This window comes from Macrobrachium nipponense, chromosome 34, assembly GCF_015104395.2.
Source record: "Macrobrachium nipponense isolate FS-2020 chromosome 34, ASM1510439v2, whole genome shotgun sequence".
Classification (NCBI taxonomy): domain Eukaryota; kingdom Metazoa; phylum Arthropoda; class Malacostraca; order Decapoda; family Palaemonidae; genus Macrobrachium; species Macrobrachium nipponense.
The window spans coordinates 16,025,207-16,038,648 of NC_061095.1; the positions used below are offsets into that span (position 1 = coordinate 16,025,207).

Sequence of the window (13,442 nt, forward strand, 5' to 3'; positions counted from 1 at the left end):
TCTCTCTCTCTCTCTCTCTCTCTCTCTCTCTCTCTCTCTCTCTCTCTCTCTCTCTCTCTCTCTCAACGATTGTCGATCGATTGTGCGTGGATTTACTTTCTGTTTCTCGCTTTATATATATATATACTATATATATATATATATATATATATATATATATATATATATATATATATATATATATATATCATATACGTAAACACATATATCTTTATGTATATCTACTATATCAGATAAACATAATATATTCATATATACATACATATATATATATATATATATATCTCTATATATAATTATATATTACTATATGTATATGTATATATTTATATATATATATATATATTTATATATATACTATATATATAATATATTTAAAATTATATATTATGTAATATGTATATATTGAATATAGTTTATTTGTATTATATACTTATATATAATAGTACATAAAATTCTGTGTTGTTTACGTAATATTTGATATATATCTATTTTTATTTTTATTTATATATAAATCCGAAATTAAAAATATAAAAGAAAAACTTGGCATATTCCAGATTTGCTTCGTGAGAAGTAAGGGGCCTGAATTTATTTCACACCTGCAAAAACAATTAATACAATGTTTCACATACATGCAATTTTTTTTTCACCTTAATCCGAGTACTTCATCAGCCCGCCTCGGAGATTTCCGTTTGTCTTGTCTGATGAAATTAAGAAGGGACAACTTTTAGCTTTGTCTGCAGTTTCAACACTTGAATTGGACAAGCTACTTCTCGCTTCATTTCACGTTGGTTGGGAGCGTAAAATGCTCATAAGAAACTATCCATGATTCGAAAATTCGTGGTTGATCTTAACGTAATGAGTTGACAATCTTATATTTTTACCTAATTTATAAGTTAACGTATCCCAGATAAAATTGCAAACATTATTCATTTTGAAAACTTCCTGTTTAACGAACAAGGAAGATACTTTGTAAATTAAATAGGATATTTGTATAAAAAAAAATTGTGCGTACAAGAAATATTTTTTAGATGGTCAGGGTCCCCATTTATAGATTTTTATATACGCCAAAATAAATTGAGGGAGTATTTCTCAATTTATTTGCATTCTGTGCGAGAATATATGATCATGGTCATTTAAGTGGAATATTTTCGGATTCTTGACATCCTGAAGGTTCCATCATTCGTATTGTGCTCAACAAGCAAAGTTAATATAATTCTGCTTTGAAACTTTCATTGTGAGATGCTGCTTGTATAGCTCTCTCTCTCTCTCTCTCTCTCTCTCTCTCTCTCTCTCTCTCTCTCTCAGTTAAAAGGAGAAAAGTCTACGGATTAACATTATGTAAACAATTTTGGGTTATCGCTTAGGCAATGAAATCTTGTCTATGTAAAAAGTTAAGTATATCTTAGTTTAACCAGACCACTGAGTTGATCAACAGCTCTCCTAGGGCTGCTGGCCCGAAGGATCAGATTTTTTTTTTTTTACGTGGCTAAGAACCATTTGGTTACCTAGCAACGAGACCTACGTACAGCTTATTGTAGGATCCGAACCACATTATACCGAGAAATGAACTTTTAAACGCCGGAAATAATTTCCTCTTGACTCCACGTTGGCAGAGCGGGGAATCGAACTCGCGACTACCGAATCGGTAGGCGAGCACGCAACCCACTCGTCCAACGAGGAACTTACCAGGTACAAAATAGTCACCGTAGCTTTTAATGGTTGAACTTCATTGTTCATATATGAAAGGGCGATATCCCACCTTGATGATTCCCCTTATACAGCGTTACATTGTATGTCGTTGCATTTTCTGTTTAAAATTTTGTTTTTTTCCAGAGTTTAAATTGATCTTAATTTTTTTTAAGCTCGCATTGTTATTTTGTAATGGGAAACCATACCATTTTATCCATTGGTTTCATAAAGGAAAATCTATGTAAGTGACAGTAATTGCTGTGAAATGTCAAAGTCCTTCAGTGAATAATAATGTTACGCACAAAATCTCGCCTTTTCGTTTTGATTATAAACGCACATTTTCGATTGACTCTCTCTCTCTCTCTCTCTCTCTCTCTCTCTCTCTCTCTCTCTCTCTCTCTCTCTCTCTCCTGACGATGGTTGTCTATAAAGATGAGGTTGTCTGTGTTGTACAAATGGGATGACTCATGGTTTATAGAATGATGTACAATAATTGCTATTATTTTATTTTTTTATTTAGAGCGGAACATATATAGTAGTAGGTGGAGAGACATATCACTTGAATTAATTTCCTTTTTTAATGGTGTAATCTGTTAGGCATGGACTTAAGGAGGTTTGAGTTAATATCACTATAATATGAACAACATAACTATAATTTGAACAGCTTGAATGAAACCCTTAGGATTGGAGTTCGGTATCAATGTTTTGGGACGAAACAAAAAAAAAATTTTCAAGAAAAACTATGGAATTTCAATTTTGAATGTTTTGGGACTTGAAAAAGGAAAAAAAACCATATATGAAATTCAAGACTATATATTGTTTTTGGGGGCAGAAAAAAAAACAAAAAACAAGAGAAATCATCTGAACATTGGACTTAAATTAAAGGAAGTCATTTCAACTTTCAAGTTGAATCTGTACAAAAGGGGCTCTCCGAACCCTTCAGCTGTATGGAGCTGATTTTGTCAAATATATTAACAAAGCAGTTCTCACTTTAGCCTATAAGAGTTATTTTTTTTTTGCACTGTGACATCAACGCTGTATACACCATTGGACAATATTTATTATTATTATTATCATTATTATTATTAGATTTGGAGCTTCAATAAAGTGTGAGTTTGATAGAACATTCTCTATTATTTGTCCATTTTTTGATTTAGCTCTTTAGGGATTTTTTGCCAATTATGCATCGTCATCATTCAATTTATCTTAGGCTATGAAGATCACAGCTACTGCACCATAATTAGGCATTCTTCAGACATCATGGAAAATGTCCATGAAAAGTAGTTAAAAAAAACAATCAGTCAGGAAATATTATATATATCTTTTTAAGAAAATAAGACGCCCATCAGCCATATATAATATAAGTCAATAAAGAAATGAAAGATCATCCCGAAAAATATGTCAATAGAAAACAGGATTTGATTCCATTGTCATTAAGACCTCCCCTCCCCCCCTCTAAGATCATTAACATCCATATAAACCGCCCCATCCCCTCTCTCCCCTTACAACTAAATATAGTATATATATCTCTCTCTCAACGAGAATGTATTTATTTCGGTTTTTGCAGAGTTGTCCACTGTTGAGCTGAGACCAAGGGTGAATAAAGTGTCATAGTGCCAATCAGTCTTGCAAGTATAAGTACATATTATATATCTATATATATAAACAGAGCAGCGCCTTGAGTACAGTTCTCTCTCTCTCTCTCTCTCTCTCTCTCTCTCTCTCTCTCTCTCTCTCTCTCTCTCTCTCTCTCTCTCATTTTTATTGTCTCACTTTTAATCTCAAGTCTTTCTCTCTTAGTCTTCTGCCATCCTTTAGGTGAACTGTGCTGTACTTGTTAACAGTATTCGCAGAGGAATGAAAACAGTTTTGGCAGTTGTGGCCTGTTATTTGTTTAACTTAGAATGCACAGAGACTTCTGCTACTACTACTACTACTATTGATTACATTACGAGAGAGAGCTTGTTTTGCTGCCACTACTATTATTATTATTACTACTACTAGCATTGGCTTGGGTGCATTTCATTAGTTATCTTTTAGACTCTAAACAATGCATATTGCTGAAAGTACTGTATAAAGAGTAAGAAAGTATTGTTGATGATGACATTTTAAAAACAAATTCTACACGAGAATGCAAGCATCGGTATTATGCCTTTTGAGGGAAGGAGTCTTTGAGCTCCATCCCTTTGAAAGTGTCTGAACATCAATTTAAAAAAAAAATCTAGTCAGAAATTTAGAATTTAGTAGTGATGCGTATTTGTAATTTATTAGACAGAGCAAGATTATAATAAAGCAGCATCACCATGTACAGTGGTCACATTTTTTTTAATTAGTCGTGATAGAATGCTAGCTTCTTAATCCCCCTATGTAATGTTTTGAAAAAAAAGGAAAGAGCAAAATAAAAAAATTAAAAAAAAGCTTAGTGCATCCACTCAGGTATTTTGATTTATACAGTCGGGTGTTTTATCATACCTGGCACACCTGGGAACGATGATGACTTGCGTTGCTAGATTCAAGGCCACATCAGTTCACCTGCCTCCTCTAGGGAGCATCTAGAGTAGCCCAAAACATGGCCCAGTATGCGAATGAAGTTGATGGCTCCTGTCTTTAGCAATTCATGTTGACGAAAGAGCCAGACGTGCCAGGTACAGCTAGTGGCCCGCTGCACGCCTAGTCAGTTTAGCCAGTAGATGGTGAAGAGATGGTATATCATACACACCCATGTATTTTCCCCAAAACATGAACATGAAAAGGAACTTAGCAGTAATTTTACGTAGCTCTTACGAAAGAACCACCCGCTCCCTTCCTTGAATTTTTCGAGATTTTTTTTTTTTTTCATTTTGGATTCAAATCAGACTGCAATGTGACACCTAATACTTTTGGTGAAAGAAATGATGAAGTATTTTTTTTTTTTACTTTCATGTTCTCCACGAATTTTAATAATGACAAAATTTATATTTTTAGTCTTTTATGTAGCTCTGTACAAATCAGTTGTCGGTAACCCTTTTAGTTTTTTCGGAAAACCCTTAAGCCGTTATTCTTTGAGATGGAGCAATTCCTGGCTGGAAAATTAATTTTGAGTTGGAGCATCAGACATTAAAACAGAAAAATTCAGTCACTCATATACAACCAGGAATTGCTTCATTATTCTAACAGATGGTTTCCAACAGTAATGCAAGTCTTGACGTATATATATTATTTTATTTTTATTTTCCAATGAGTTCTTTTTTTAAAACCAAGTGGACGAGCGCATGCACATTTCTTTGGTTCGTTGATTGATTGGTTTTTAGTTCTCGGTAGATATTGTGCACAGTGTGACCTCATGTTGGGACAGGTAGGGAGCGAGTTGCAATCCTTCAATAATAATACTCGTTGTCATTTCTCTATCTCTCTCTCTCTCTCTTTAAACCCTCAGACATTTGTAGTTTTTTAAGTCTTCTCTCTCTTTTCGTAGTCGGTGTTTTCTCCCAAAATGCCCAATGTGCTCCAAAACGGAAGAGACGGAAAGTGACTTCCAACTTTTATTTAATTGAACACACTGACTTAATTTCCGTTTTCGAACGTATTGGCAAAGTATGCGATAGGAATTGTCTGTGGCACATTAATTAGAATTTCTTCATAGTTAATTTTTTGTGAGGATGAATCATCATTAGCGCCAATTTGAAGGTTATATCAGTCACTAGAACGGTTTTTAGATTTTTATTTTTTTATCGACCAAAGGACAATTGCTTATCCCGTAGTAGATCTTTTTTTGGAACTGTGTAGCCTTTTAGATAAACCCGTTGTCATTGCCTATTACAAGCTCTTCTTATTATTATTATCTCAGTGGTATCTTTAATTATACAGCATCGACTCCATCCGTCCTAGTGTGTGTGTGTGTAGTCGCGCAGGTTTTGAAGTAACCCACCCCCCCAAAAAAAAACATTTTTAAAAATACTTTTATTTTTTCGTATTATGCAGCTTTCATGACACTGTAGATAGTAGCTAGTAGCTCTTTGTATCCTTGACTGATATTAGATGTAAAAAAAAAAAAAAAAAAAAAATAGTAGTTTGGCATGCTTTGATGGCCCGGGGATGCTTCCATCTTTTGGGAGCTGCTCCTAGGCCCTCTTGTATTTTTAAACCCCCCATTTTCTAATGAATTCCTTTTTCTTATATATATATATTCCTTTCCACACCCCACCCACCTCTTTCGTGACGGATCTACCTAATTTCCTTCATCCTCTTAATGTCTTTTTCCATTGGTCTATGTGTGGTTTTTACATAATGGTTTTCATTACTGTGCATGGTCTTAATTATAGACCCTCTCCTAATTAAAGCGGGTTTCTGTCTAAGGAGACCTCATTTACATATAAAAAAAGAATTATTAGTTCATCATAGGTCCATTAATATTTGATTTTCATTTCCCATTGATTCGTGACATGATTTACAATTGACATTGTATCATATTTGTCTGCTTTGAAGACGTCATATTATTTCAGTTATGAGAACAACATTTGGTTATTATTTAAATTATATAAAAAGATTATTTGCATTGTTATTTAAATTATTATATAAAAAGACTATTTTATTATTATTTAAATTATTATATAAAAAGACTATTTGATTATTATTTAAATTATTATATAAAAACTTTGATTATTATTTAAATTATTGTATAAAAAGACTATTTGATTATTATTGAAATTATCATATAAAAAGACTATTTTGATTATTATTCAAATTATTATATAAAAAGACTTATTTGATTATTATTTAGATTATTGTATAAAAAGACTATTTAATTATTATTTAAATTTTCATATAAAAAGACTATTTGATTATTATTCAAATATTAAAAAAAAGACGATTTGATTATTATCCAAATATTATAAAAGACTATTTGATTATTATTCAAATATTATAAAAAGACTATTTGATTATTATTTGAATTATTATATAAAAAACTATTTGATTATTTATATTATTATATAAAAAGACTATTTAATTATTATTTAAATTATTATATAAAAAGACTATTTGATTATTATTAAATTATTATATAAACTATTTGATTATTATTTAAATTATTCTATAAAAGGACTATTTGATTATTATTTAAATTATTTTATTAAAAAGACTATTGATTATTATTTAAATTATATAAGAAGACAATTTGATGATTATTTTCATTATATAAAAAAAATATTGCAAAATTTAAATTTTCAAAAAAAATATTGCAAATCTTAGAATTATTTTTATACAGGCGATTTGGTTGTATTGTTTCAAACAAGCTTTAAATTCTAAGACGGTGAACAACTTAAAAACTCTTCAAGAAGATCTCCCTCCAGCAAACAACATTTTTACATTTCAACCGAGGTCGTCCTTGGACAGATATCCGGAGTGCGATGCGACCCGCTTGAAAAGGGTGGACCTGCCCCCTGGAAAAAAACAAAAAAACAAAAAAAGCTTTGGTTGTGTTGTGGATGCCTAAGAATAGCCTCCGAGATGTTTAAGGAATTTTTATGTTTGGATACACAATAGAATATTAAGTGTGTTATTGTTTTTTTTAAGTCATATCAAAATGTTAAATGTTTTTTTATTTTTTTCAAATACCGTTAAATTTTATATTTCTCACAGATAGGAAAATATACATTTGGTTTTGATGTTTTACTTTTGTCATTCTGATTATTTCGATAATTTAATTAATTATATTTATATTATCTATTATATCGTATTATATATATACTATATATATTTTTATTTGTTTATTAAAATTCATTACAACTCATAAGTAAATAACATTAAAAAACTAAACTGGGCAAATATCGTTTCAATACCAAATTCGTCTCTACCTCGGTTTAACAATGCCGGAATGGGGAATGAATAACCGAATGGGAATCTCGGGGGATTCGATCCAAGTTCTGCGACCACCTCCCACTTCGGTATTATTTCTGAGGTAAAGCGAATTGGATATTACGAAACATTTGTAGATTCATGTTCGTGAATGTCAACAAAAATGTCACGGTTTCGATACCTATATATAGTAATATTATACTTACTAAATTGTCTATATATATATATATCTATATAGGTATATATATATATATATTATATTTATGTATATATATAGTATATATATATTATATATATATATATATATATATATATAATATATATAGACAATTTAGTAAGTATAATATATACTATATATAGGTATCGAAAACCGTGACATTTTGTTACATTCACGAACATGAATCTACAAATGTTTCGTAATATCCAATTCGCTTTACCTCAGAAATAATACCGAAGTGGGAGGTGGTCGCAGAACTTGGATCGAATCCCCCGAGATTCCCCTTCGGTATTATTCCCCTTCGGTATTGTTAACCGAGGTAGAGCGAATTTGGTATTGAACGATATTTGCAGTTTAATGTTATTATGTGTATGAATTTAATGTTTATTGCCACGGAAATGAGTACCGAAATTTGCAGTATTTTTCAGCAAGTGTAGTAAAATCCAAATGAAGACATTTCAAATATTTTGTCTCAAACCCCCTTTGGCCTTTGTCCTTATTTTAGTTTACATTTTTGAAATGATAAAGGCACCTTCGAATAGCCTGTGTGTTCAAAATATGACATCGTGATTTTTATATTCACTTTTCAATCCTTTCTTCACGTTATGCATTAGCTCTTTATTAAATAATTTTTAATGTTGTTTATCAGAAGCCTCGTAAATAATGCTGATTTGAAGATGTTACTAAATGATTTTTTTTAACGCTGGATTCTTCTGGAACTAGAAACAGAAGAAGTTCCAGAGCCTCTGTATTAACTATAAGAAGGCTGAACTCAAAATGCCTATACTATGTTTTTTTCCATCTGTCCATCCGCCTGTGGTGTTTTTGTATGGTAACACTGCGTCCGGGCTTTAGATAGTTACATTCAGCTTACATTCAACGATTATAATAATATCCTATTTCGAATATTAACGGTGTAATTCGCATACAGTAAATTATTAAAACACTTTTCAGTTGCAAATGTACACCCAGATATCCTTTTATTTACCTAAAACTTAAACATAGCGTAACTATTTAAAGGCCGGGACGCAGTGTTACCATACAAAAACACCACAGGCGGATGGACAGATGAAAAAAAAACAGAGTATAGTGACGTTGAATCTATCTTGCATCATGCGTTTGCTTCGATCAAGGACGGTTCTTCAATCAGTATCTGAAGAAGAAGAACCATTTCAGGGACAGGTTTCGGAATCATTTAAACAGACTTGAGCAATTTTTTATCACCCTCAGAAGTTTTCGCTCTATTAATGTTTTACCTTTTAATTTGCTTCTAGGAATAATGAATAGCTATACTTTTATCATATCATGTAAAGAAAAGATGTTTCTCTCTATGTATTTGTAACTCAAGGTAGAAGGGGAAGTTATGCCTACGCTTTCCCCCTAATCCGTCTGCCTTATTTTTTTTCATTTATTTATTTCTCTTCCATTAGGCCTATAGGCTCCCCAAAAGAATCTGGTTCCCCAATAAGGCAGCTTTCAGAACTTTATAATCATCATTTTTTCTCTTACAAATAAAGGGAAAAACTACCTGGTTTTCTGTTTTATTTGATTAGCGTTTAAATAAGACATATATGGATTCTGAATTTGATTTGCAGTTCATATTCCTCAATTTTTTTTTCACATTTCAAATATATAAAATGTTTGTAGATAAAACAAGGGCAACCATACTGTAAATTGTTGTCTAATGCCAAAAGAAATGGCAATTTATATGAGCATACTTATCGATGAAAATGAGAACATTCAAACGTAATATTTATGTATATTTATATCAGTTTTGCAGAGATGAAATGAAGCTAAGGGCTCTGTTGTCGATATTTTCAGGGCTGTGTAGACACGATGTTCATTCTCCCTAATTATTGTTTTGTGTGTGTCATAACTGTTAGCAGCTTCCCCGTCTCCTGCATGCCTTAGAGAATTTGTGGTTACTAAAGCTTTTTTGGGGGGCAGTATTTTGTTGTGGTATGTTCCAGTGGAAACCTTAAGGGTATAGGAAAAAGAAAATATTCCCCAGGACTCGTAATGCGTATGTTGACAGTCTCTTTGGAGTAAGCTACAGGTATTTTAAAAGTTAGGTGATGTTATACGAACTGGCTGAAGGAATAGTACTTGGGAATAAACTGCAGGTATTTTAAAAGGTAGGCGGTGTTATACGAATACTTGAAGGATGGTTCTATGTTTTTGTGACGTTCACTCAATTTGAGGTTACGAATTATATAGGTAAAGTAGATGTTTTACGTTCAGTGAAAGATGTTGCAGACGAGGGATTTTTTTATTCCATTTCAGAATGATAGAATGAGATCTTCTAAGTAAGGCGAAAAATGGGGGTGATCATTTATTATTCAGGAAAATGATGAATCTCAGTTATGAGCCGAGCTTAAACAAAGTATTTTTTTCAGAGAAAAAATTTGGAAGAAAAGAAATGGTATTCAGTAGTAGTAGTTTAACTTGAAAACGAAGGGTTTGTTAAATTCAAGGTTAAATCAATGAATTGCTGAAGAACAAGAGATGCCGGTCGTAAGCTTAAATCAGAAGCCGGTACTTGGTTCATTTTTCGACTTAAGATTAATATTGCTTCCCCCTGTTGTTTGATAATGTCGCATAATTACCTGTTGAACAACGTTGCAACTTGCACCTTTATATCTTTGAGCAACGCGTTCGTTATTGATTGACAAATCACGTTATACATGATCGTCCATTTTTGGGGTGGATTCGGCACCGTTGCTTTTGTCAGTTTCTCAAAAGCAGCTTTCGTCAGCCTTTATCTCGAGAAATTAATAAATGCAACAAGAGCTTTCTACAGCATCTGATGTCTAGGCCAGTCCCTTACGACGCGCCTGATTGGCTGTTGATGAGCCAATCACATAGGCAGGATGTATGTTCCACCTCTTGAGGGATACTTTTGAACGACTTATCCCCCAGGAGAAGTGGGATGTGAAAACTCTCGAGAGACTAAGAAGTTCCAGCCCAGAAGATTGGCTTATCAGCAGCCAATCAGGAACGTCGTATGGGACTAACCTAGACATCAGATGCACGGTGGATGTGAACCTACTATAGTATGTTTATTAAAAGTTGTTTTAATTGTCGCTTTTTAATATAAACGCTTCTTTGCTTTCTCGGCATATTCTACTTTTTAATATTTGGTGAAGTTTAGTGTTTTATGTTATTATCCTTAAAAGTTATCATCAGTTCCCGTAGACGTGCTAAGTATATATTACAGTAAGTAGGTAATGTTTTCTTCCTATCAATTACAGGGTCTGATCATGTAGTCTAAGAGCATTTGTGGGAATAAAAAGATTTGTTTTTTTATTTAGTGGGTTTTTATCAATTACTTTTAGATGTATCTCGTGGTAGGAAAAACTCACGTTTACCTACATCATATTGCAGATTTAAACGTAATTTACATTTGGGAAAACATGATTGTATTTTTTATATTTTATTTTGAGTTGTAGGCATTCGGTTGAGTCAAAAATAATAATAATAAATGGAACCAAATCTTTCATTGTTGTGTTTTATTAAAACTTGGACTTAAGGAATATGGTTTGACTTGACAAAACTGTGAGGCATTTCTTTTGCATCGACAACCTTATCGCTTGAGATAGAAATTGATTACAATGATGGAGTAACGTAGTTCCTGCTACTCTGTGTAGTCCACTCCCTCATAGGCCCACCCATCCAGCCATCCCTCCCCCCGCCCTCCTCCATCCCCCCTTCCCGAAATTTACAAATGGGGAGGGGGCGGTGTTTATGTGAGAGGAAAAGGGAGCGGAGCGCTTTCGGATGGGCGTGTCCTAAGACTGAGCCTTGTTTTATGATATGAAGCCTTTCGTCCCCCCTTAACCTTAAAAAAAAAAAAAGGAAGCCTTACCCCCACGCCCCCCTCCCCACCCAGCCCCCCAGCCCAGCTCCAGCTCCGGAGAGCAGCATCCCCCGGCCTGTGTCCTTGTTTAGATGTTGATGTTTTGTCTGTTTTCTCTCTCTCTCTCCCTCCGGTGGTGTGGTAGGGCACAACATGTCTCAGGCCGACGCCAATTCGGTGGCTGGGGAGTCCATGAGAGCCGGCCAGACGGGCACCGGATGCTACAAGAACCACGAGCACCACATGGGCCGCCTGCAGAAGGAGGCGCAGCAGCAGCAGCAGCACCAACAGCCGGGCGGCGAGGTCATCGCCACGGCGCCCGCGCCTAACATCCTGGACTTGCCGGCCGCCGAGGAGAGAACCGCTCCCGGCTCTCCCGATTACCAGACTCCGGTAAGTCCTCCTCCTCCTCCTCCCTCCCTCCTCCTCCCTCCCTCCCTCCTCCCTCCTACTCCTTCCTCCTCCTCCTCCTCCTCCTTCCCTCTACCCCCACCATCCTCCATTCTTGATTATCTTTATATCAAACGCAAACTTATTCTTTGCCTCCTCCTTCCTGGTGTCGAAATTGACCTTCCCTTGTGCGTCCTATTCGCATTACATCCTTGTGTCCTTTGTCCTTCAAACGCCTCCGTCCTCTTACCAGTAGGATATAATCTCCGTGGCTCCTTACGTCGTCCTTTAAATGTCCTCCTCTCCTGTCCACTTTTGAAACCTTCTGTTCTGTTAAGAGGGTTTGCGAAAGATAAACTCCTTCAATCCTTCTCCCATCTCTGCCAATAAATAACATTTCCTGTCGTTAATGAGTTCTTTTTAAAACGTAATCATTTCCCTGTTTCTTCGGTGTCATATTTTGAGTGTTGTTAAAACTGACCTAATTCACGATTACCCAAATTCCATTGCCAACTGTGTTCCCAACTGTATTCCCTTGTCCTCGAACCTTCTAACCTAACCTCCTTCACCCCGCCCCCTTAAAAAAATGCCCCATAGCCGTCAATATCTTCTTCTGTCTCCTCTTCCACTCTCGCCTTCTCTATTTTTTATGTATAATAGTAGTTTTAGTAGTCTCTTGCCTCTTGTAAATAGTCCCAGTCATGCTCATGTTTTTCGGGAGATTAGTGAAACAGTCGTCCAGCTGTATATAGAATTTTTATGTTTTATTATTATTAAGATTATTATTATTATTATTATTATTATTATTATTATTATTATTATTATTATTATTATTTATTGTATGTATCCTGGACGGCATGACAGCGTTTTCCTGTGGTCTGTCTTCCGCCTGAAGTCTCATCATCATTGCTCTTATCTGATTTTCACAATTGTACAACGTCTGTTCCTCTTTTTTTTATTTATATTTGTACATATATTCATTGGTTTGTTTACCTTTGATTTCGTGTTTTCCACTGTATTATTTAATACCCGCGCGCGCCATTTCCTGCCTTATTTAGAGAGGTCGGTTTGACAGGTCTGTTCTTCGTGCTAAGGAATTTATTTGGGTGCGATATGTACGGGCTGTTTTCCACACCTAGAAATTAAAAAAGATGAAATCCTCACAGCAGTGCGAGTCTTGAAATGGTGAAACAAATCCACAGTTATGTATGGGTACAAATATATTTTAAGAATGAAGCTAAACGCCTTTCGAGAATCTGTTCAACATCTTTCGGGAATCTGTTTGAGTCCCCTTTTCAATTCCTACTCTGTGATGTATAAAAATACACTAAGATAGTAAAAAGTAAAAACTTTGTTTCTCAGCAATGTATTTTCAGAATAACTTGGTATTTACAAGTTATCGCAAGATTCAACATTTATTTTTAATAAAATAACTGTATTTACGAGTTGATC

At 34.1% G+C, this 13,442-nt stretch overlaps 1 protein-coding gene across 1 annotated transcript in view; it reads left to right on the plus strand.

The window, feature by feature from the left end:
- The window catches only part of LOC135207929 (potassium voltage-gated channel protein Shab-like), a 439,867-nt gene that overhangs the window by 373,902 nt on the left and 52,523 nt on the right, over positions 1–13,442 (plus strand). The window contains exon 6 of the mRNA XM_064239886.1: positions 11,746–11,993. Coding sequence (XP_064095956.1) covers positions 11,746–11,993 — 248 coding nt within the window. The remainder of the gene's footprint in view (positions 1–11,745; positions 11,994–13,442) is intronic.